We start from the raw sequence: 25,999 nt of genomic DNA, 5'->3' as shown, positions 1-25,999 counted from the left end.
AAACCCGCAGCCTTCGTTCAGTTATACATTTTATTCTCTAATAGGTACAATACTAAAATAAACACAAATTAAAAAAAAGTTTTATTAAAACAAAACTGTACAAAAAAGCAGTATACTACATTTTAATTACAGAACAGTCTACTGTCCAAAAGGCACTAATCCAGAGTAGGAGATGCAATGATACTGGACTCATTGAAACTAGGTTAATTTATACAACAGAGCACTTGCTTCCTTGACCATTTACATCCAGAAACAAGGGCCTCTTGCTACAGTCATCACACATCGTTATAATCTGAGTCCTACAGTGAAGGCGCAGTATCGGTCTCCCTAGGGCGGGTCCCGAGGGTGGGGGGGGGGGGGAGGGTGGGAACCTGGAGCTGGTCTTGGCCCAGCCTCTGGTCTCTTGGTTACTGGCAGCCACATGAGCCCCTCGTTTAGCACCAGCGGAGTGGGTTCTGAGATGCTCCAGGGAAGGGGCTGGAGGGCTGAGGTCTGGTGACGAAGCGACAGAGGCTCGGAGAGGGCAAGTGTGGTGCCGGGAGGCGCCCGCTCAGGGATGGCCACTGCGCCAGGGGGCTGTGGCAGGCAGGACCATGGGCGCCCTGGCCGGGAGGCTTCCGGGGTCACACCCTAGGGGCCTAGAGGGGCGTCTATGGGAGGGACCGAATCAGTGTCAGTAATTTCTAGAAGGGCTTTTGCTTCCCAGAGTGCCACGCCCAGCCTCAAGTGTGTAAGCCACTTTCCACCCTTGGTGCCATTCAGGAGCTGGGGTGGCGTCAGGGGCCACTCTAGCCCGGCCCCGTCCACGGCCAAGAGGGCTGGCTGCGCCCCTGACGTGGTTCTCTTGTGGACCGGCCCTGAGGAAGAGGATACTGCGGCTTTGCAGACAGTGTCGCACACAGAAGACAAAGACGGCATCGGATGCTCTAACAAAAATAAGGAACGAAGAAACAGGATTCAACCAAATCTGTTCTCACAGCAGCCTATACTACATCCTCCTTCTGCTTAGCAGAAAATTGTACGTACACAAAAATACAAATACACAATTCTGTAGAACAGTCTGATTTAATATATTTATATATATTTATATTTATACGAGTGGCAGGTTAGTTCATTATATAGAGCTTTTTGCACTTTTGGCTCATATGCAACAAGGCTTATAAATTCAGCTTTAGCTTTCATTCAGGTTTTATAGCTTTTGAACAATTGTTTTCACATTTAAAGCAGCATCCAATTTGCACTAGGAGTCTGTGGTGATTGCAGGAGGGCGGGGCGGGGCGGGGCGGGGCGGGGCGATATACATTCCAGTGTGTGCGTGAGGGAGGATTCCACGCGGACAGCTCACCATGGTGACCCCTTGAGGTAGACTGAACACCGTACAGCAGACTCAGACACAGGTGTGACTCGCCCTCAGGGACACATGGTGCACAAGATGGGGACAGGAACCAGGGGAGACGCCGGAGGGAAACACGAAGACTGAGTGAGACACACAACAAGCCGAGGCAGGACCGCGCCGCCCCGCGCCCCGCGCCCCCCCCACCCCCCCCCCCCCCCCGGGCAGGGCAGCCGCCAGGGACGGCAGCCAGCCCCGAGGCACGGGGCCAGATCCGACTCGCGCCCGCTGGCCTCTTCTCCAGCCCACAACCCGCGCCAGAGCACGCTGCACACTGCCCAACCACGGACATCCCTCCTCACCGCCCCACGCGTGACGGACAGCTCGAGTCCGGCTAAGGGAAGAGGAATCGGGCCCTCGGGCGGCCTCTCCCCGCTGCCCCGCGCCGCGTCCACACGGCCCCCCCCCTGCCCCGCCGCCGCCCTCCTCCCCGGGCAGAATGGCCCTGGCGCGCCTGCCCACGCGTGTCACGTGAAAGCGGTGTATGGATCATGACACTGTCTGAACAAAATGCTGGGTTACTAAAATAAAGTGCCTGGGTATGGATTGTTCCATTCTGCAAAACCTTTAAATGCACCCACAAGCCGTCTGCGTGCCACTCGCGGATGCGGCCTCCACACGGACGTCACGGAATAATGCCCACCCCGCCGAGGCTCCGGGCGGCGTCCCCCGGTCAGACATGCTGCTAACAGCAAGTGCCTCGCGCTCGTCTTCAAAGATGCATGCTGGGTTTGCTCGACATCCTACCAACGTGGCCGGGGACGCAGGCTCCCTGGTCCCTACAATCTAGGACGAGAAGAGTGGGGTACCAGCTCGGGGCTGCAATGAGCCTGTGGGCTCCTCGGCCACGCGTCGTTCTCGTGGATCGGGGCGCACTGTCCGCGCGCTGACAGAGGCGGAGCCCCGCTCTGCGGCCCAGGCGCCCGCCCGGCCCTGCTCAGCCGCGCCTGCGCCCTCGCGAAGCAGATGCAAACGCCCTACGCACTGGGATCAGCACCACAGCAACAAAAGCAACGTGGGGAAGCGACCAGGCCGGCCTGGCCGCGGGCGCGGGGCGGGAGGGACGGGCACAGGCCCCCGGCCGGCTCCAGAGGTCTGTAACTTGCTTAGGCACTTAAACATAAAGAAGAATTGATCCTGGCAAGGTACTGCGTTCCCACACGACCCCGCGGGCGGGGAGGTGAGCCCACGGGAGCGGGAGAAGGCTGTGGGCTCCGCCAGGGGAGGCGGGAGCGAGGCCGAGCGTCTTGGGAGGGGCAGCGGCCTGGCTTGCGGCCGGGCTGCGTGTGGTGACGCAGGTGCTCGCGGCCACTCCGGCAGGGGACGCCCGCGGGAGGCCGCAGGGCGCTGTCTAGGGTGAGAGGGAAGCGAGACGAAGCCAGAGCCGTGGAGACCCTTTGCCGGAATGGCCGATGCTGGACACACAGCCCCGCCGACACCTTGGTTTTTCTTTCCTCCCATTCTAAGACACGACAAACGGGGCCACCCACTCCAGGGCCATCAACCTGAGCTTCGAGGCAATCATGGTTCTTCTCTGTTCTAGGAGCAGCCACACTGAGCTCAGCGCCCTCTCCCTACTGCTCATGCGCGCCCACCACCCCGCAGGCCTGGCCGGCTTGCAGCCAGGGAGGCCCCGGAGGGGCCCAGCCGCGTCCTTCCGTTTTCCAGCGTAACAGCTTCGTGAACGGTGAGGTGGGAGGCACGGCCCTGGAGATTTTACCGGGCTCCGGGCGCCAGTCAGGCCGCGCCGGTGCCGCAAAGCCAGGCTTCTGCAGGCCCCGCAAGCCGGCCGACACCTTGAGGCCACAGCCCTGGGTGCAGACTCAAACCCCGGCTCCAGCGGCCACCGCGCCTCGCCCACCCCCCGATCCAGGACCTCGATCAGCACCAAAACCAGAGGAAGGCACGCACAGCCCTTCCCATCCAAACCAGGGTGGTTTTCAGGAGGATGGAACGGGGCTAGAAACCGCGGGGCCGCCGCTGTCACACGCCAGCGCCAGCGCCAGCGCCAGCGCGCCCGGGGCGTCACCCGGCAGGCCTCGAGTCCACGCCGGGGCCGGCTGCTCTGGGCCTCAAAGGTGCCCGCGAGGTGACGGAACTCAGCCCTGAAGAACCGCTCATGGTTTTCAGAGAAAGACCTAGAAAAGAGGCCGGCAAGCCCAGCACCTCAGTCAAGTCTTCAGGTCAGCCCCCGCGGAGCCTGACAGGAGCCACAGCGAGGCAGGGGCCAGCCCAGCCGGGACTGCAGACACCGCGAGCTCTGAATCTCCGTGTATCCACGCAGCTGCCGCTAACGCTCCAGAGAGGGCTGCTGGGGGGCCAGGGAAGCCCCGGATGGCGGACACGAATCGTGTCCGGCCCTGGTGCTCGTGCCTGGCCTGCTGTGGCGGGCGGAGGAGACAGCGGTGTGGGTGGGAAAGATGGGTACAAACATGTCAGAAGACGAGCACAGAAGAGACCAGGAGTAACAGGAGCTGAGCGAGTGCTCCGAGAGCCGGGCAGAGAGCCGCACCATCCGGGTCCACCGCAGCACACTTCCCCACCCCGGCTGCGGCCCCTCCCACTCCCAGACAAGCAAGGGCCACAGGGGTCTCCACCCTCTGACACACCAACAGCGGTCCTTAGTTCCCATTACCACCCAGGGAGGAAGACTCGTCAGCACAGGGGTTTCAGCCTGGAGGTGGCAGTGGGCCGGCACGCCCGCTGCACTGAGACCCCCGAGAACAGGAAAGAAGCCAGAAGCCAGCATCAGTGGCCGCCTGGCGTTGCCCAGGGAGCATCCGGGGCTCTGAGGACGGAGGAGGCAGCCCCGACATCGGCGCACCCTTGTCACTTGGTACACTATGATTGAGATGGCATCTTCCTATATGCACCATTTACTTCTGGTGTGTTATTCTAAAATCACTGCCTTTTCACTGATTTTGGTAAGCCGGCTGTGGGGACAGCTGGGGTAGGGCATTGTGAATCAGAGTAGCCTCTGGGAACATCTGGAGAGGGCTGTCTCCCCAGCTCTCCGCCAGCAGCCCCGCCCTTGGGCCAGCACATCTGGTACTTCGATCCTTAAGACAGAAGATTACCTCGGAAGGTTCCGCCTGCAGTGCCGTTTCCTGTGCCTTTCAGCAGATGGTCGGCGCGTTCAGCTAGCTGCACAGAGCTCATCCCACAAATCACAAAATTAGCTCAGCTAGCCAGCTCTCAGAATCCCTCCTCTTAAGGCAGATTGTATATTTTGTTAGAGAGTTACCTTTCCGCAGCTAGGGGAGTAAGACAAGGGATGCCCTACCATGTTATAAACCCAGCAAATCATAAAAACAGACAGATCCCAAGAAAAACAGTCTCAGTGACTGAAGGTGTGTAGTGTGTGCACGAGAGGCTGGGGGAAGAGAAGCAGTGATCGAAACATTGTGTACCCCTCTTCCTCCACTAGCACAACAGCCACACATCTCATTCCAGGTATCGGGGAGGTACGGAAATGAAGGAATCTCAAGGCTTGAAACCCTTTTGCTAAGTGCTGTGGGTATGGGGGGAGAGGGAGGATGACTGATGGAGACAAGAACAGCATGCTCACAAACTGGAACGGCACTTCAGTCTCAAAATGGTGGGGAAAAGACCTCTACAAGGACAACCAACAGTTTCTTTCGTAGCTACTCACCGGTCCGGGAGCGTGCATCCTGCAAGAGGTCAGGGCTGTGGACTAGGGTGCAGGAAGCTGCTTGAAAGACCAGGTGACTGCGCCTGCTGCCATTTCTGCATTCCTCTAGATGGCGCTCCTGCGGGCCACGGGCAGCCGGGGGCCCACGGAGAGTGTCAAGAGCACACAGGGCCTGCGGCACCCATGCTTGAGAAGGGCGGGAGGGAGGAGACAGAGCACATGCCGCAGGAGAGCAGGAAACTAGAACTGGTACAGAACAGCACAAGCAGGCGCTGGCTGCTAGAGTGATGCGGGAAACTGAGCACCTCACATTTGTCCCTCTGCCCTGGTGACTCTGGAACATGCCAAGTGCCACACTCCATTCGCTCCTGAGCGACGACGGCTGATGCGTATTCCCATCACGTTGTCTGCTCTGAGAAGGGGACTCTATTCAAGTCGTTGTAAACTTCCCTTTGGCCAAGCCTTTGTGACAATGATGGCCACAGAAGTATCAAGAACAGAAAGGAAACCCCTGAAGCCCCAGGGGAGCGGGCAGGGCCAGCAGGGCATTTGGCGGTGAGCAAGGGGGGTAAGGGTGGGGAGCCATCTTGGCCGGGGAGTCTCGCTGTGGTCTCCGCCCAAGGCGGAGCAGGGTGGCACTGGATGGAGAAGGTTTCAGAGAACTTCGAAGTCAGACACTGGGCACTCATCAGAGCCTTCCGTTTCAGAGCTGAAACGGCTCCAAATCCTTTCTTCCCCTCTGTGAGGACATGAATACTATGTCATTATTTTAGTTTACCGAATCCCTGTTCCAAATGTTCTTGGGAGCATTAGTGCTAAAAGAGAACAAGGGATGGGAGCTCTGCTATTTTCAATCACATAAAGGACAGAAATCCTCTTAATTATGACCATGCCACTCTACATCCTGCTAACACAGCTAATTACATGTCAGGAGGACACTCAGTCATTCAGAACAATTGCCGTTATATTTTTATATATTCATCCTATGCCACCCCCCTCAATTACCATGGTTACAATTGGAAAAGATTCAGCCAAACCTCCATCTGATCACAGCACACCAGCAGGAATTTGTGAGTTAATTATGGCTGTGCGGAGCCAGTCTTATTTAAAAGAGAGGGGGGAACATGCGGCCAGGGGCGCCGGCCACCCCGGATTTGTCCAGCGTGCTGAGCTGCCCAGTGCTGGGTGCAGACGGCTCCACCACAGGCCTCAGGCGGTACTGCTGCCACACCTGGGGAAACCCTAGGCAATGGCCAGGCTGCGTGCAGATGGGGCAGACCCACTGCGATCATGCCTCTGCCTGGGGTGGGGCAGGGAGCGTGGGGCGGCGAGGGGAGGAGACAAGTGACATAGAAAGACTTGTGGAGTTCACTGGAATGCAATCAACCAGACTTAGTTCTCCAATACCAAAAGATGGCAAAGGGGGGTGGAGACGGACACAGCAGCTCGGCAACTCTCACAGGACAAGCACGTTTGTCGTTTCAAAGCAACTACCAGACAGGTGTTCCTCACGCTTTTCTCTCCTGCCTCTTCTCTCAAGTTCAAGAAGCTGCACTCTTCAGATTGTTCGCTTTCTTTTTTTGCTGCAATTTCTCATCCCCACTAAGGAAGAATACTGAAGCAGAGATGGCAGCTTCTCAGCGCAAACAGCTGCATTTCTGGGCGCGTTGTCTACCAAGAGCTTCTCTCTCAGTATGAATACGGGCATCCCCCAAAGCCTTTCCCAGCACGGCTTACCTGGGAGAGGTGTTTCCACAATCAGAAAATGGACTTATTGCATGGTACAGCTCCAGCCTTTTGTACGTCTGTTAGCTCTCCTGACAGCAATAAGGCAACCTCTCTCAAGTGAGAGGCATCTTGAATCCAAGGGTTTGTAAAGAAGACCATGTGATAGGAAGAAAAAAAGGCCTCTGCTTTGACAGTGTCACCATGAAATACCTAAACCTAAGCCGGCCCTTCACAGCTCACCTTGGAGAGCCTTCCTCCCTCACCACTGCTGACCAGGTACCCAGACGACGTGAGCTACACTCTGCGGAAAGCCAGCAGCAGGGAAGAGGTTTTCAGGCATGACAGCTCAACTTGCCACATTCAATATGGCTGACAACGGATGATCAAATCCTGAGTAAGTAGTGTAATTTGAAGAGCACAGAGAAGGAAGGAATGATGTGATGTGACACCCACCCTCTCCCAATGGTACCTTCCTGCCCCACAGTCATCCCCCCTCAAAGATACCAGCAGAACTACTGGCCCAAGTGCCTGACCTTCACTTGGGAAATTTTGACAAATCAACCTGGCTCAGTAAAGCTATAAACAGATGTGGCTGGCCTTGATACAGCCACAATAAATACAGTAGTAAAACATTACGAATAACCACAACAAAATGTCAAACTCTATTACTATTCTGGCTTAAGTTTTGAGCCACAGAGACCAACAGAGAAACGGACGCACAGCAGAGGAGCTCGGGATGGTTCTTGTGCCGCTGAGCATGAGATTATCAGCCACAAAAAAAAAAAAAAAAAAAACAAAAAGCTTATTGCCTAAGGAGTTGTGAAAACTCATGGGGAGGAAAAGACAAAGGCGGTTTTAAAACAGAGGCAGGAGTTACACGGGAACCCTAATTCTAACCAAATCCTTCTTAAGACCAGAGACAGTAAGAACTTGAAGTTCACATTTACCAGCTGTGCAAAGGAGACAATTCCCTCCGTGACGCAGACACGCTGGGGCTGGCCAGTGCGGAACGGAGCTGGCCCTTGTGGGATGGAGTGTTCATATTCAAAGAGGGACCATACCCACCCGCTCTTCCTGCTGCCAGAGAGACAGAATCTCAGCACAGTCAACTGGTGTCAAGGCTGCAGTGGCGCAGCTTAGAGAAACCTAGAGCTGTCAGGGGCAGAGGGACAGCACAGTCCTGACAGATAATTGCTCTGCTCCGTGACTGGTGACCGGACTCCCCAAGTGAGCTTCTAGACAGACAGAGGCCAAGGAAAACACGGAAATGATTATGACGCTAAGTCCTTCATGAGTCCTCCCCTTTGAGGTAAAAGTCTGTCCAGACATTTGGACCACACAGGGGTGTGGCTGAATCAGAAATCTTCCAGGAACGAACCACTGGATTCACATACTTTGGTATTAATGGGCTGCTTCCTCAAGTAGGATTTTTTAGGAGTCATCTCTATTGAGCAGGGGTAATAGATAGATGAAAGGGGCTTTCTGTCTCCCAGTGCCACGTTCCCTCTTCTCCCTGATAGGGTAATTCAACATGGTAAGTTCTGTAGAAATAGCCCAAAATGTCTCCTTGTACAAAGGGCACAGGTCTCGGGTCAGAGTGTTCTGCTTTGTGCTCCCCTGGCCTCCCTGGCTTCCCTCTGTTGGTAAGGTTATATTCAGACCAGCAGAAGTCTCCAGGGATGGTCCATCTTTAAAAGGTCCTATGTAATTAATGTTCTTAAAGGTTCAGAAAGGTTACCCACTGGGACGCCAAGGCACCTTTGCAAAGTAGCAAACTCCATGAACGCACTTGCACTTTTCAAACCCTTCCTTGGCTAGGAAGGCACAGCCTCAGACTGATGTTTGGGCCTGAAGTAGACACAGAAGCGAGAGCAGGGACAGCAAGCAAGCAGCACTGAATGTGGGTTCTGCAGAGTTTGGCTCTTCTCCTTTTAGTGATAAGAAAATTTTAGTTTCTTTTTTCTTTTTTTGGTGTGCCTGTCCTGGGGCTTGAACTCAGAGCCTGGACACTGTCCCTGAGCTTTTGTGCTCAAGGCCAGTGCTCTACTACTTGAGCCACACCCCCCTCTTCTGGTTTTTTGGTGGGTAACTGGAGATAAACGAGTCTCATGGACTCTCCTGCCCAGGGGGCTTCAAACTGTGTTTCTCAGATCTTAGCCTCCCGGGTAGCTAGGATTATAGGCAAAAGCCATCAGTGCCGGCTAGAGTTTCTTGTTTAACACCACCCCTAAACCTGAAAATGTTTAAAGAAAAAGTTTACCATCCAAAGGAATAAGACATCAAATATGGCAACTCCACGCCCCATGGCAAAAACTAATGTGGTATTGGACAACATAGAATTGGACCTGGTGACAAAGAGAAAACCAATGGGAGGCTTAAATCTTGACCCCAAAGAAGTAAATTCTTATTGTGGGTGAAAAAGCACAAGTTCCCAGTAAGGCTGAGGTCTGAGGATGTGGGTGAGAGACTTTCTGCCATTACCGACCCGGCTCAGTATGGTGCCATTCTCCAAGCAGCACCGCCTGTCTGCACTGACGACTCCCAGGCTCCTCCTGCCTTTTTTCTTCGTTAAAGGTCTTACAACAGTCTGAGACTGCTCCTTTAAAAACTCTAGCCAGAACAAATGACACTAGGAATCTCATCATAAAGAAGCTATCAATTAGAATAATCTCCTTACAATAAATCATGGAGGTGACTTGTCACAGAATATATTTTTTCTTTCTCTCCTGTTCTTTCTGAGTCAACTGAGAGTAAAATAGACAAAACTCCACTGAAACAGAAAGATACAGTAGTTCTAATATAAGAAAATGAAACAAGCGCAACTCAATTTCCTAATTGAAATACAAAGTAAAGCCAAGAAAGAATATATGAGGGGGTATGGGTAGGGGGAGAAGGGGAGCGTGTCATTCCTGAGATTAACAAATGCTACTCTTGAATCTATTGACTCAAGTAATACAGAAAAAGATTGCTCCATTTCACTTAACTCTTGGAAGCTGGGAAAAATGAAGACAATTCCCCCTTCTCAAATCCACCAACAGGAGCGAGCCCAGACCCTGCCTGCATCTGTCCACAGTCACGGGCGCAGGGCAGGTGGCACCCTCTGCCCACACTGACGTAAGCAGGATTCAGAGCTAAGGGGTAATCGAGTCACCGTGTGCCGGAAGAGCAGTGAGACCAGCTAAAAATTTGAAGCTACTAGTCTATGAACAACAAAGGAAAAAACTGAGGCGGGTCAGCAGCCTCCCCACCCCGAGCCCCAAATAGTTTTAAACTTAAATACAGTTGGTGAGGGAGGAGAGGAAACAAGGAGAGGAAGTGGCAAGTTCTCTCCATTGCACAAATGGTTTCAGGTAATGGACAGAAGGACAGAAGCCCTGCTCAATGGTCTCCCCACGCTCCCCTTGAAACAAGGCCTCATCAGACGTCGGAGGAGAGATGGGATGAGGCAGGAAACGCATAGCCGTGGTGCCTCTTTCGGACGCACGCTACGCCGCTACCCTGAAGGCTGTTTCCTCTTACCCACAGTGACAGTGTGTCATTTAATCAGGTCGCCAGGAGATCATTTTCATACAAGGCCAGCAGATGTAATTTTCTTTGATGCATGAGTAGTTCATCATTTTGCTACGAGATGACAAGGTGATCACAGGGTGGCTTTATAACGCAAGTTCACTGTTTGGTATTTTGAGTTCTCAAAATGAAAAAAAGATTTATCAAATATAAATATCTTTAAAAAGTAACAAAAGTGCTACATATGCGATCAAGGAAAAAAAATTCCATTAGTTACTGCCACTTAAAGTAGATTAAACGCTACAAATATTACCACATCCATTATCAATATGGCTTCCAATTGTTGAATAAATTGCCTATAGCAATATAGCTTTTCACACCTCTCCAAGGACAGAGAAAAGAGACCAACACGCAATCACATCCCGTGTGTCCCGCACACCCGCAAGGTACGTGGTCAATGTCCCCTGCTCTTTTGTGCTCCTAATTTGGTGAGCATTTGTATCTGCGATCGTCAGTCGGCAGGAACCCCTACACAGTCTCTGTCAGCTCTGGGTGCAAGGACTATTCTTCCACTTACTTTTGACCTTAGCTTCATCCTCGAAAGACTTTTTTTGGTAGCAGGGAAAGGGGATACAGACAGTAGGTGAAGCGACTTCCGTGATACCGTCCAGGACTTTTTCCCGGCAGGCACTGCTAACTGTACCATGGAATGTACGGTGTTTCTAAGAACTGGTCTTAGCATCCATTACATGTTCAGCTCACACTTTTTTTTTTTTCCAATGCTCTCAAGCTGGGTTTTGTTAGTTGTTTTTTTTTTTTTTTATAACTTAATCTCTTCATTTTGTTTTGAATCATGGTCCCAAAGGCAGAAGGCAGTATTGTTATCTACCAAGTCACACAGCTTGTGAGAGGAAAGAACGTCTGGGTCAGTCATGCTAACAACCACCAAAATCTGAGCTAGAGTATCCACTGACATTCTTAACACAGCACCCAAAGAAGTATAGTCTAGCCACGGTGTGGCTATGAGGCACGGCTTATTGCAGCTGAATCAGCGACTCCATGCTGAGGGGTTCTGGTGCTCCTTCACTCTGCGAGTGCTCCCCAAATGGCGTCTGTCTATCCTGTGCCACTACCTCAGCTTGCATCCGGTCAGTCTTGGGGCAGAAATAGGGGGTACAGACCAGTGTTACAGGAATCTAAAGGTACCCGAGATTTTACACACAGCCTAATATTTGAGGACTGAGGGTTATCTAAACACCTGGAAGCACTTTCTTAGAATGCTAAGACGGAGCAGCAAGATTTTCTAGCCTCGGGGCTGGGAGAGGGGCGTCTGGTTGGTTGGTTGGTTGGTTGGTTGGTTGGTTATTATTACTGGGATTTTAATACTGAGAGAGTATATGCAAAGGCTGAGGGCACCATGCCATCTTCACAGAACAAGACCCTAACGGCTACCTGACATACAAGAAACTGCAAGTTATACTGTAAGAACACATGTTAAGGACCGAGGAAAGTCTGCTAAGGTGCTACGTCTAAACTAAGTTAACTTGTCACGTTTAACCCTCCCTGATCAGTCATCATCCAGGGCCTCTGTCTTGATTTCGCTGGCTCCTTGGCGGGCCAGTGCCAAGATAGTATGGTTGACGGCTGCCATCTCCACAGCTAATGAGATGGGGTCTTGGTGGTCACTATGGCTCGTGCTGTCGTCCTAGATGTGCAGAAGTAAGAAACACAGGTTATTAGTGGATCAGCACAATTTTCTAGCTCACAGAAAGGCATGCAGGGGCAAGGGGAGACAGAACATCTGTGGAAGAACTGATTGGGAGCATCTTATGAGAGAGGTGAACTGTATTTAAGTAGACACTGAATGGATATAGGTCCAGAGCCTCCCCGTTGACATTTTTCTGACTTAACGAAGAAATTAAAACTCAAAATGCCTTTTCTCTGAGAATTTTACCCACTCTATCGAGAAGATTGCTGGTAGTAATTGCACCTTCAGTGATTAATATAAAATCAATAATTTGGGTGTTTACAATTAGAGCATGAGTTATTAAAGTCATGGTATTTTTCCACTCAACTGAAACAACAAGACAAAACGTAAGACCAGGCATCAACATCTTACAGGTAAGAAAAAAGAAAGACTTCTTAGTTCTGGCCAAAGTGTGGCTGCATAAGTAGCTAGGGGAGGAAGGGTGGCACGCTCCTGCTAGAGGAAGATGTGTGAAGGAGGTGCCAGCATCTATTTAGAGCGGTGCCAAGTCTCCCCCCCTGCAAGCGCCACACGTTAGACAATAAAGCTGAGAAGGCAAGGGGGGCTGCAGATGCATGTCAGCAGTGAAGATGGAGTCACAAGTAGGGGGCGTGCTTCTCACCTGTCACATCCTCAGGGGGGCTATCACAGGGCTTTGGAAGGGGTAAGTCCCCTGGGGGAAAAAGCAAGAGATGTGCTGCCCTCAGGGCATCTGCAAAGAAAGATGGAAATGATCCATCTGCATCCGTTGGCTGAAAAATGTTCCCAACTAGAAAGACTTACAGAACATTCTCTGGAGTACAAGGTGGCGCTATGATCTGGAGTAGTAATGGAAAAAAAAGGAAACTCTGGGGATGTGTGGACTTGAGCAGTTTCCTTGTGAGGTCCACAGATTAGGGATCTGCACGGAACTGTATACCGGTGCAGTGTCTGCACTCAGGCTGGCACGCGAGGACGTGCAGCCGTCGGGAGAAGGAAGAACGCGGTGGGCTCTGTGAACTGGCTGCACGGCAAGGAAAGCAAGAAAGAGGCAGCGTTTTCTTTCTGAGTCTAAGGAAAGGGACCATAGATTTTCTCCATTGTCCAAGCAGAAGTGAAACTTAAATCCTGTAAGAATTTTCAGTGAACTCTGTCAACATGTGGAGGCAAAACTCCCAGTCTTCCTTACTGGATTTATTCCATGCAGTGGCTACAATTAAATACATTTTCCCCCAAGCAATGAAGAATAAACCAGGATGAGATGAGAAGACATGCGGGTGTTGCACTAAGGACAGGATGCGTGTGGCAATGTGCCAGAGACTCTGGAAGAACCACTCCTCTGGGCATGAGGGTTACCACTGCAACAGGGCTGGAGTGGGTGGGGCCTTCCATTGTGCCCTGCATTGGTCATGTTTAGGCACGGGTCACAGCTGCCCAGATGCCCCTAGTACTTCTCAAACACTGAGTGTGTGTGGTGAATGGTGTAACTTGCTTGTTTGGGTCAGATCCTCCTCTCTTCTTCTACCTTCTCTGCTTCTCTGCCTCCCTCTGAACTTCTTCCCTCCTCCTCCTCCCCATTGCGTACTTGCCAAGTATCCTGTTGTATGACAATAAATCCAGGTGGGTGAATAGCGATTTCTCACAAATTCAACAGGACAACTGAATCTTACCACATTCCTTTACAATTACATGACAGTCTAACTAGACACATGAGCAGAGTGGAGGACACTGGCTCATCCCCTCCCCAGCCCCGCACAACCACACCCCTGCACTTGAGTCAGTAAACCACCCCCTGCTCAGTAGCTCGGAGCTTCCGCCCAGCTGCCCGCCCTCACCTGCTCTGAGTAGTCGTTGCCATCAACGTCATCGCTGTTGGAATGGCCTCCGGGACTCTGTACGTCTATCCCATGACTCTCCAGGATTGCTGCTTCTTCGAAAAAAGCAAATAGATCCCTAAATTATCTGTTACCTTATTCTGACAGAAACCTAGATTTTGTGTTGAGGTAATTAGGTTGTAAGGAAACAAGAACCTATGTTCCTTGGTATTTTGATTCTCAGGCATACATTTGCCATTCTGGAGTCCCTGCTACTAGGGACTCCAGAATTTATAGTGTACAACATGATGTACTCTAATATGGATATGTTGTGCAATGACTAAATCCAAAATTAAAATATGAAGTGTTATCTCACTAACGTTTACTGGACTCTTTGTTATTAAGTCTCTTTCATTACAGTTTTTTATCTTTTTTTAATGCTGGTGCTGGGGCTTAAATTAAGGGCCTAGATGCTGCTCCTTGGGCTTTTTCATTCAAGGCTGGAGGTCTCCCAACTGAGCCACATCTCTACTTCTGGCTTTTTGGTGGTTAATTGGAAGTAAGAGTATTCATGGACTTTCCTGCCCAGGCTGGCTTTGAACTGTGATCCTCAGATCTCAGCTTCTTGAGTAGCTAGGGTTACAGGTGTGAGCCTCCAGCACCTGGCTGTTCCAGTTCTATAAATCAATTGTTTTCTAATATCTAAGTCAAAGCCCAGCAGTAACAAATAAGCTTGTGCTATTGCAATTCTTCTCAAGACCCATGTACCATAGTAGTATCAGGGGCTAATTCTGAATTATGGGACATTAGGAACAAAGAATATTATCGAATAACAGTGTTATGATTCTTATAAAACAAGTAGTGCAAATAATACTAACTTCAGGTTATCAAAAATAAAATGAAGAAAAACATAAGGGCAATTCTTGTTAGGCTTAAATAGTTAGGCTCATTTAGACCTGAAGCTCTTAAGCTAAAAGCACCCTTAACCATGATATGGTAACTTGGTCATGAGTGCAACCTCTCTGATACATTACCGATATTGGCTCTCCTCTTGATCTCCTTCCGTCTGTTAGCAAACCAGTTATATACTTTCAGGGAGGTGACCCGTTCCAGGTCAGACAGTTTTTTGCCTGTGAATATACGCAATTAAATTCAGGTAATCTATGTCTGGAACCCAAAAATAAGAACTCGTTTAAGAGATAATGTTTTTCTTTTTTTAAAGGTTGCTTTTGATTCTATTCATTACCAAAATAACAGATGCAGGGAAAATTTTCTTAGCAATATGTAGTATCATGTACACATTCTGGTATTACTCAATGAATAAAAATGCACAAATAAATATACAACTAGCAACTAGTAAGAATATGCTTCAACTTAGAAAGCCATAAACAATTTTTTTTGGGGGGGAGGGGATCGGTCATTGGGCTTGAACTCTGGACCTAAATGTTGTCCCTCAGTTCTTCAGCTCAAGGCTAGCGCTCTACCACTTAAGCCACTGCACCACTTCTGGTTTTCTGAGTGGTTTATTGGAGCTAAGTCTCACGGACTTTCCTGCCTGGGCTGGCTGTGAACTGCAGTCCTCAGCCTCCTGAGCAGCTAGGATGACAGGCATGAGCCACCGGCACCCGGCAGCCATAAACAATATTGAATTCCACAAAGCTTCTGTATCCATGCTGCCCTATTATTGCACTGTCATTTCATTACCATCATTCTAGAGGAGTAAGTTATTCTCTGTCAAGTATCCAGATAACAGAAATTTACTCACATCTTTATGTTTTACATAAACTATTTTCCTGGTATCTTAAGACAGAGGCTATGATACATGTTTTCTTGAAGGCTAAAAGCCACTGTGAGCATCCATTACTGGGACTATGCTGGAACACACAGTATTATTCAGGTTGCATTTTAGATTTATTGTCTTCTCTGTTGCCCAAGGTGATTTCTTATGAAGAGCATCATGTTTGCCAATGAAGGACCCATGTGGATCATTCCCTCCCCACTTGTCCCTTTCCTGCTTTTCGGCATTCCATCCACAGTGGGTGAAGTTAGGAAATAGACTTGGTAAAGTCTTAATGCTATGGGGTTAAAGGTGTTTTCAAGTTCCTGGATGGCCTTCGGTGGGGACTTTTATGTAAAAAGAGGGCCCAGCTTCATCACACTTAGGTGTGGATGGAACTGGGCCAATCTTTCTACAAGTCTGGTTTCTAGATATGGGAGAAGAGATTCCTACTTCACTGTTACAAGACACCGCTATTTTTTGCATACAGCCTTTAAAACAAAACAATTGGCCAAACAGAAAGCAATTAGAATGGTCTCTGGTAATACAATCTATAAAATATGAAATAATATTTAAGCGTGGAATAAAATACATAGGAAGTAGTTAAATCATTCAGTGGTACACACAAGAACAAGACTTCAAATTGATCACCACGCTCTTCCTGGCTAAGCAGGAGCCATCCCATGTGGGAAGACCGAAGCCAGCTCCAAAGAGCTGTCCTCCAAAAGGAGCACGCACGCGCAAGTTAATGATGATGCTTTAAAAAACTATTCCAATCTTCTTATGAATATGAACTAAACTTGCTTAAATAGTTCAAACCTTAAGATTATTTTTGAATTGGTATATTCTTTGTAAACTTTGGAAAAAGCAATCCCTGCGTTAAAAGAAGCAATCGTTTCAAGTTCTCAAATCTCCCCCGGGGTCACTCCCTCGAATGCCTCCAGTGCGTGTGTGACAGTGACATCCCTGCAAGAACTGCTTGGGTAGGACAGGCAGTGGCTGCACATGGGCGCATTCACATGGGAGGAGAAGGGCCCTCGGGTCCTAAATGTTTGTGCAACAGGGAGCTCCCGGCAGGGTGGAGCGAGCTGAGCCTGCCTTCTTACCTGGCTTCTGTATAACTGCGTTGCAAGCATTTGCAATTTCTTCTCTCTTTGCTTCGTCTGGGTATTGATTCTCATTGAAATAACTGCAGGGAGACCAATACAGACACATTTTAAAAGAAACTTTAAAAAAATGCACTATTATTAAAATCCCGCTTATTTAAAAATAAGTTCTTTACAATGTAATATTGGAGTGTCTCATCCAGGTTGTGGAACAGAATTTTCTATAAGAGACAAAGGCTCTCTTCTGTGCTGTTCTGTATAATAACTAGTATTCACGCAGCTGCTGAGCACAGGAAATGAGTTTAATGTAAAGAGCAGACTTTTAGCTTTCAGTTAACTAATGTACATTTATATAGCTACATGGGACTGGTGGCTGTTATGTGGAACAGCACAGGACTAACTACAGACTGCTGTGCCTCATTAAAAGATGTCATTGATATAATACTGATTTTTTTCATATTCGTGATTGGTTAAAGTCACATTGTGTTACTGAGGCACCAGTTAACAATAGGGCTATTATTTTTTGGCCATACTGTTTGTAGAAACAAAAATTGGAAATTATCCAATTGCCCATTAACAGGAGAATGGGAGAACGAAGTGTGGACATCTATATTTATACACAGCTATTTAGAAGTGGCTAGAAAAAAATAAGTTAGAGCCCTGTCCACTGACTGGACAGATGTTTATGATGTGTATTATGTGAGAAAAACAATCTGCAGATTAATATGCATGCAAAGTACCATTGTAGAATTTTAAGTGTCTGTCTAGCAGTTTACATGGAGAAAAGCTGAAAGAGTATATACATCAGGATGGAAACAGGGAGAGAGGAGTTGAGTGGGCTTGCATTTCTCACATGTGAAAAGTAGATATTTTCCTTATAGCATTTTTTCAAACTTAGGTTTGCTGGATCTGTCAGATCCATGAGAGTCTGTGCGGGAAGAGAATGCTTATGATTAGTGCTTTTTCCTGTCATCTATGAGGTTAAAAATAGAAAAAGAATATTCATGCCTTTGAGCCTACAAACAGGTTTAGGAAAAGAACCGTCATTACATCACACTATAGTACCCTCAGGGCGTTTCTGACACTCCCTCCTGCACTGGTAGATATGCCACTCATGGTGAAATTGCCCTCACACCTCTCGCCTCTGCTCATCTCCACACCTGACTCCTAAAGCCCCTTCCTCTAGCCAGGCTTCTACACAGAAGACATGCCTTCACTGCAGCCCAGCTTCCCACCACTGCTGCTCTAAAATACAAGTCACCCCACAGTGCTCTCCCAGTCTTGTAATGACACCCTCTACACGGTTTACTGATGTAGACTGTGGTCTGAATACACAGTAACATCTGGGTACTGCCAACTGCTTCATTTACTCAAGACCCATGACAAGCAGACATTACATATTGACTGTGTTTGGCACTGTAAAAACCAGTTTCTGACTTCAAGGAGACGTATGTGTCAATGTTCTTATGGTGAAAGGCCACGTGACTGGAGGACGGCACTGGGGTGTGCCCAGTGTGGTGGGCATGGTCCTAGAAAGACACCTCAGAGAAGTGCCATCTGATCTGAGTCTTCAGGACAGGCAGGAGGTAGCAAGGCAGAGAAAAGGAAGAACGTGTTATAAGAAAGGAATAGCACATGCAATGGGAAGATGGTAGACAAAAGTCTTGAGTATTCTGTGCATTGGGTAGAGTTCAGTGTGTTTCTAACATGGGGTGCATTCAAGGACATGAAGATATCAGTCTGGAAAGGTGAAATGATGGCAATTTTTGATGAGCCTTGTCTGTCCTCTGAAGAGTAAAGACCTGATGCTGGGAATCTGAGAGGTTTTCAAACTACATTTCCCTCTGTGCCCATCCTTGGATCCTAGCTCCACCCATCCTGAACCTGAACCCCATCCATTTTGCTTTTACATATCATTCCCCCTTCTGACTTCACCTTTCATTTCCTGCCTGAACTTGACAAGTGAAATCTACAATGCTCCTGAGAAGAAACCTGGGCTGCTGACCTTTTCTGTGCTTCCACTATACCTGTCCAGCCAATCTCCTACCCTTCAGAAAGAACCTTGCATTTTTCTCCCATCCTTCTCTCAGGGTACCAAGTGTTCCTGGACAAAGTCATAAAATAGGGCCAGTTGGTTCCTTTATAATTTCTTGTTCTTCAGTCAGAACTGGGCCCTAACCTGTGGTGTGAATTCTTATAGACCTTATCTTTCAGCCCTACTTACCTGAAATCTCTGCACTTTGGTGTCCCAAACCCTGAAACCTACCACTGTTACTTTTGTTGTTGTTGTTGGTCGTGGGGCCTGAACTCTGGGCCTGGGCGCTGTCCCTGGGCTCTTCAGCTCAAGGCTAGTGCTCTACTACTTGAGCCACAGCACCACTTCCGGCTTTTTGTGCTTATGTGGTGCTGAGGAGGAACCCAGGGCCTCATGCATGCAAGGCAAGCGCTCTACCACTGAGCCACCTTCCCAACCCATTACTCTTTTTGATTATGACTTTGCCTTCTATTTGCCAAAATGGATGTTATTTAATATCAGTGGGCTTCATCTTTTAGCTTTCCAACTTCCTTCACCACGTAGTAAAGACTCAAGTGACAGAATGCTAGCTACAAGCAAGAAACTCCACCGAGAGCGTAAGGCCTTGAATTCACGCCCCAGAACTGGCTGGCGCGCGCACACACACACACTCTCTCTCTCTCTCTCTCTCTCTCTCTCTCTCTCTCTCTCTCTCTCTCTCTCTCTCTCTCACTCTCTCTCTCTCTCTCCAAACCAAAACACCCTTCCTTGGGTCACTGATTATTCATTTCTTTGTCTCATAGCAGAGAAAATGTATATATCATCCCTCTTTTCAGTGTCAATTTCTCCACTTTCCAGCAGTACTGAGGATTTGAACTTAGGGCCGTGATGGTACCACACCAAATAATTTTGCTTTTCAGTTTTTCAGACAGGGTCTGTGGCCGACCATGATCCTCCACTGGTTGTCTCCTAAGGTTTGCTTCACTGGGCCTGGCCCCTACTTGTGTCTGATCTTATCTTCCTTTCTTCCATTTTTTTTTTCCCTCAAATTTTCCTTTCTGTCTTGTATTCCCCAGACTTTCTATGCCAATGCAATGACTAGATACACTGATTATACAATGCGCATCTCTTTACTATATCACCTCTAAAATCAGGACACGCTTTATAAATGGTAATGTTTTAAAATTAAGTGTGGCAGCATTTTTTCTCTCTCTCACTGGTATGTAAAATAAGATGTGTTTTATAATCAAGACCTTAAATAGAACATGGTACCGAGCATATGGTACCTGCTAAGACCCAAGGTCCCATTTAAAATAACAGCTCTATGGCTATTTTACCTCATGATAATTTCCAACTGACTAGAAAGCTTGTACCATCACTGGGCCCCTTTCTATGTCTGATTACTATTCCTAATGCATATCTCTAAGCAGCAGTACCACTCTGTTAACAGATTTTCAAAGGTTTTCAGGTGTTCAGTCTTCTCATGTGCTCCTGTCTTTCCTATTTATCTGCTGCTACATCTACGTATGTATGCTACAGTTTAGGAAAATGGAATAACCATGTAAACTCTGCAGCTCTGAGCCTCCCTCGTGTCTTTCTCTGCTTTTCCTTTCTGCCAATGCATATCTTGCCTATCTTTTAGGATATAGTGCAAGTATTGCTCTGTGTGTATGTGTGTGTGTATGTGTGCATGTGCGTGCCAGTATCAGGGTTTGAACTCACTCTCACTTGGCCTTTTCCCTCATGCTTTACCATTTGAGCTACACCTCGAATCGAGCTTTTGTGCTAGTTAGTTATAGAGAGAGTCTCAGACTTTCTGCACAGGCTGACTTTGAACCAAGATCCTCAGTCTCTTGAGTAGCTAGGACTACAGGTATGAACTACTGGGACTTGGCTCAAATACTATTTTTATTAATTTGTTTCTAATAACATTGAGGAAATGTACAGCTTAGCTTCACTGCTGAATGTCAGCAAACATTTAAAGAATATCAATTCTTAAGTCATTCTAAAACTCTGAAGAGAGAATTCTTCTAAACTTGTATAAGGCCAGTACTATCCTGATACCAAAGCCAAATAAGGAAACTAAGAAAAAAGAGAGAAAGAAAAAAAAAAGGAAGGAAAAGAGAAGAAAAGAGGAAAGGAAAAAGAAAGAAAATGAGGCTAGCCAGTTAATCAGTCACCAGCCAATACCCTTGATGATCACAGATATGAATCTCTTCAATAAAATACTAGCATATTGAATCTAATGACAGTCCATTAAAGATTATTCACCATCACCACGAAGGGTTCGTCCTAGGGATACAAGGGTAACTCCATTACACAGTCAATAAATATGACATAACCAATCAACAAAATAAAGGACAAATACTTTACCTCAAAACATGTGTAAAAAGATTTAAAATCCTTTTGATAAAAATCTATCAATTTATGATTAAAAAAATCTCTGCCCAAACAAGGTATAGGAGGACTATATCCCCAACATCATATAATTGATTTATCTGAATTAATGTAAAAAAAAAAAACCTCAAGTCTTTCTTCTATGTTCTCTAGGAAAGAGAATGTGGTAACTGCTCAGGAAAAAGAGAAGTATGGAAGGGTAAAATAATTATGTTTCTAAGTACTCATGATACATGAGCTTAAGGAATCTGGCTGGGCCCTAACAGTCATGCAAGAGCTAGGGACACGGCTCAAGTAGTGCACTTGCCTAATGTGGTGAGGGGCCCTGCGTCCAATGCCAGCACCATACAAAAAGAAAACATCAGCCACTCAGCAAGTGTTTTTTGATCATCGTGAGTAAATAAGTATATATGTTAAGGAATAAATGAAAGAAGGAAACAAGCTGGGTGCTGGTGGCTCATGGCGATAATCCTAGCTACTCAGGAGACTGAGATCTAGGATGGTGTTTTGAAGGCAGTGGAAGTAGTGCCATGGCTCAAGTGGTAGAGTGCAGGCCCAGAGTTCAAGCCCCAAGACCACCAAATAAACAAACAAACAAACAAATAAATGGAAGCAAGGAAAGGAAGGGAAGGGAAGGAGGGAGGGAGGGAGGGAAACATGAAATAGAAATAGTGATGCCAGATAAGGACTCTGCTGATGTCTTCCAGGAGAAAGGCTGCTGGGATCTCATCATGCTGCACACTATCTTCTCCAGGTACATTTGTTAGTTTTAACCAAAGTTGTAGGTGAACATAATTACACCAGAATAGTGCTCACTTTTTAATTTCACACAACCAAATGGACTGTCCGTGAAGCTGGGAAACAGGTCTAATTATTCATTTAATCAACCAAACTGATGAGTCTTGGTTTTTAACAAGATAACTGATTATAGAAAGGGTGGCAAAGATAACTAGAAAAAAACCTCCATTGTAGTTACAAGAAATACAGGTACGCAGTATAAAAGGAGTCATTTCAGTTACACAGAATTCAGTAAGTGCTTTGCTCTGTAGCAGACAGGAATCTGAATGAGAGCAGGATTCTGGAGAAGGGGCAGGGGTCGGGGACAGTGAATAAAGCAGGGTAGGGTAAACGTGTGTACACTGGAAAGCAGCTATCAAAGAATCTAAAATATTCTGAGACTGGAAAGGAATTCAACATGGCCAAGAATGTATGGTGTATGAAATGAGGTGGTTGGTGATCAAACTGAAGGAAAATTTGGGTCTAGATTGAATATGGAGTTCAATTTTTAGGCAACTAAGGAGCTATGGCCTAACTCAGGGATATTCTAGGATCAAAGATGGTTCATAGGACAGTATTTCCTAATATTAGAGGCAGAAACCCATTACACAGCTGTGGCAATAGCGTACGAGAAGACCTGAGAAGGTTAAGGCATAGACACAGACACTTTTGCAATACTTTTGAATCTAGCAAAATGCCTTTTGGACAGCCCCAGACATCACACACACTATTTGCCATTCACATTCCAGCATTTTGACCTTCAGATTATTTTGTAGGAATATTTATGCCATTCAGAGACTTTGGCTGTTAGTTCCTAAAGGGGACTTAACTCCTAAATGAAGCCCTGGAGCCCCAAACACAGTTGTATTCCCTCTAAGATTGTTTATAGCTCTAGACATTTTCTAATACAAAATTTTTAAAAGGAGAGAAAGGTAAACAGAAGCATCTACAGGCAGCAATAAAAAGATGGTAAATAAAACCTTAGGGCACTATCCTTGTATAGACAAAGGACAATACCAGCTGAATGATCAGAGTCTCTTCAGAGAAAGAAAGGGTCATTTTTGCTAGACAGTGACAGCAAGGAATTAAAATGAAAAGCGGCAAAATAATTTACATGACATGAGAGACTATAAGCTAGTAACAAATGGAAATGTCCTTCAAGCACTTTCATTTCAGTAACACTGAAGTCTATAAAAACTGCAGTCGGAGAATTCCTCCTTTTGTGTCTCAGTGAGCTGGTAGGAAACAGAAATTCAGTAAAAGGAGGCCCCTGCCAAAAGAATGGGGTGGTTTTAACAGACAAGGTGATTGAACTATCATAGCCTGGTGAATTTCGTTTTACTATAGAAATACACCTGGCAAGTATGTGGGATAAGCAGGTGTTTCTATAAATAGCCTGTCAAATGCAGACAAGTTCTAACTTCACTGAAAACTTCCTTCCTTCCTCAATGCATGTTGAACTGCTACCATTTATTTATTTAATTTTTTTGCAGTTGTGGGGCTTGAACTCTGGATAAGCACTGTCCCTCAGAGCTCTTTAGCTCAAGGCTAGCTAGTTCTACCACTTTAGCCACAGAGCCACTTCTGGTTTTCTGAGTGATTTATTGGAGATAAGAGTCTCACAGTTTCCTGCCCAGGCTGGCTTTGAACCTCGATTAGATTCAGCCTCCTCAGTAGCTAGGATGACAGGCGTGAGCCACCGAAGCCCAGCTGCTACCCTGTTTTGACGTTTACTATTGTTTATTAAAGTAGCAATGGTTAAAGAAACTGTGGTATAGGCATGCGAACAAGAAGCTAGTTAAAATACATTTTCAGAGTATTTAATGATGGGAAACACCAGTTTAAAAAAAGCAGGTTATAAAACCATATGTAATAATTATTCCAATTACATTTACAATGAGAGAGAGGAGAGAGAAAAAACAAAAACCTAAATGTTTCAATGTATTCATTGGTATAATAGTCTACATTTATTTACAAATATAAAAATAAACATTTGTACATAGTTTTTATACTCAGTGTTTACTGAATATTCAATGATGTGTTTGTATCAATTTTTCAATAAATGTTGCCTAAAAATTGGGCTAATGATTACATATCAGTACCCCTAGCGCTTGGGAGGGTCACGCAGCATGGCCACAAGCTAAGGACAGAATGGGCTACTTAGTACGTCATAGAGACGGAAAAATATACCAAATGCTAACGTTATTATTTTGGAATGCCAATATAAAGAGATATTTTAGTCTTCTACCATCTACTTCACTGTGTTTGTCTATTTTATATATTAAGCAAGTCATAACTATAATTCAGGAAAACAATATTTGAAAATAAAGTTTTCTGTTTCAAAGAATGAGGAAAGTGGAAATTACATATAATTATTCTTTTTTTGGGGGGGGGGGCTTGAACTCAGGGCCTAGGACTCTTGCTTTTTGCTGGCACTCTATAACTTGAACCACACCACCCCTTTGGGATTTTTGCTAGTTGACTGAAGAGTCTTATGAACTTTTCTGCCTGGGCTGGCTTCAAACTGTGATCCTTAGTCCTCAGTCTCCTGAGTAGCAAGGATTATAGGTGTAAGCCTGGATATAATTATTTTTAAGTACACTATAGCACAACAAAGCAATGCTGTCCTACACATTCATGTCAATTTTACAAATGAATTCATTTTTAATTCTAAGCTTTAAAAAGGTGTGAATATAGGAAAAAGATAAAATATAAGAGAGTTCTATTACAGAATTTGGGTTTTGTTTTGTTTTGTGCCAGTGCTGGGGCTTGGATTCAGGGCTTGGGATCTGTTAGCTTTTCCTCCTCAAGGTTGGCACTCTATCACTTGAGCCACAGCTCCACTTCCGGCTTTATGCTGGTTAATTGAAGATAAGACTCTCAAGAGTTTTTCTGACCAGGCTATCTCTGTCCATGACACTCAGATCTCAGTTTCTTTTTTTTTTTTAATTTAATTTTATTTTATTTGTGAACATACTGTACAGAGGAGTTACAATTACATGGGCAGGATAATGTGTACATTTCTTACCAAGCATTTCAGCCTCCTCCTTTGTTTACCCTTCACATCCCTTCCCAGCCTCCCCCCTCCCCTCCAATCCCAATCCTTGTCCTTCCCCCCCTTCCCCCCCCACCGACGTTGTAAAGCTCGTTTTGGACATGACAACTTGTACTTCTCATTGTTGCAACAGGTCTACCTGTATCCTTAAACAACTGGTTTTTCCCCATCTCCTCCACAAGTTATACTGACATCAAATATAGTGAAAGCAGGGGTTATACTGTGGGGGAGGGACATACAAAGCAACAAAGAGATAATCTTATAAATGCCTTAGAAACACATGCATGAAAGAAAAAAACATTAAAATACATATCTAAGGGTTCATTTTCCTGACATCACATTATCTGACCTTTTCTGCTTGACTCATACATATACTAGATATTACAAATAAGGGAAACCATGGGACCTATGTTTCTTTGGGCCTGGCTTACTTCACTTAATATAATTTTTTCCAAGTTTTTCCATTTCCTAACAAATGGTGCAATGTCATTCTTTCTGATGGAGGCATAGAATTAGATCTCAGTTTCTTGAGTAGCCAGGATAGCAGTGGCTAGTGCTAGGCCAGAGTTGGACATTTTTACAGTTATGCACCATCTTACAGTTTTAGAATAAAAAATTCTGTGAGAAGGAAAAAGTTTATGACTAGACCAAGGATTCAGGCATGAGAAGTGCAATTTTCAAATCTTAATTCATACGTGAATATGGTAGCCTACCAGGCAGCTCATTACACTTAAGATTTCGACATATCACTGAGTACACCCTTGTCAAAGCAATTAAAGATCTTTAAATGGGAAGAAAACATTACCAGGCCAACCTCTTTATTTTGCAGGTGAGGACATGAACTGACAAGACAGGTGACAAAACAGGAAAAATGCCTTGCTCAAGGTCACATGACCTGCAGCCGAGGTTTCCTACTTACTTCATTGGCTCAATGGTCTAACAGGAACAGCCATTACTCAGCTAAGACACAGCACTGTTTCTGACTGCATTTTAAGATATGTAATACAAATTCCTTAGCAATGAATCATCTAGACCATTCTCCTGCTAATTTCC

The 25,999-nt window shown here is 46.6% G+C and overlaps 1 protein-coding gene across 9 annotated transcripts in view; it reads right to left on the bottom strand.

Annotated features, from left to right (window-relative positions):
- Positions 1 to 1,542: 1,542 nt before the first annotated feature.
- The window catches only part of Hmbox1 (homeobox containing 1), a 69,176-nt gene continuing 44,719 nt past the window's right edge, over positions 1,543 to 25,999 (bottom strand). The window contains exons 6-10 of one of the 9 annotated variants that reach the window (XM_070016766.1): positions 16,704 to 16,786; positions 14,855 to 14,950; positions 13,842 to 13,936; positions 13,532 to 13,603; positions 1,543 to 11,985 (exon numbers count right to left, since the gene is read on the bottom strand). In XM_070016766.1, the coding sequence (XP_069872867.1) occupies positions 11,848 to 11,985; positions 13,532 to 13,603; positions 13,842 to 13,936; positions 14,855 to 14,950; positions 16,704 to 16,786 (484 nt within the window). In that variant the 3' untranslated portion in view covers positions 1,543 to 11,847. Of the gene's footprint in view, positions 11,986 to 12,649; positions 12,740 to 12,823; positions 13,604 to 13,841; positions 13,937 to 14,854; positions 14,951 to 16,703; positions 16,787 to 25,999 lie in introns of those variants that run through there. The other 8 variants (XM_070016767.1, XM_070016768.1, XM_070016773.1 and 5 more) reach the window with 8 other exon arrangements.

This window comes from Dipodomys merriami, unplaced genomic scaffold (assembly GCF_024711535.1).
Source record: "Dipodomys merriami isolate MVZ:Mamm:240054 unplaced genomic scaffold, mDipMer1.0.p SCAF_12, whole genome shotgun sequence".
Lineage (NCBI taxonomy): Eukaryota > Metazoa > Chordata > Mammalia > Rodentia > Heteromyidae > Dipodomys > Dipodomys merriami.
The sequence above is the reverse complement of the archived record's forward strand: the minus strand, read 5'-3'. Positions and strand labels throughout refer to the sequence as shown.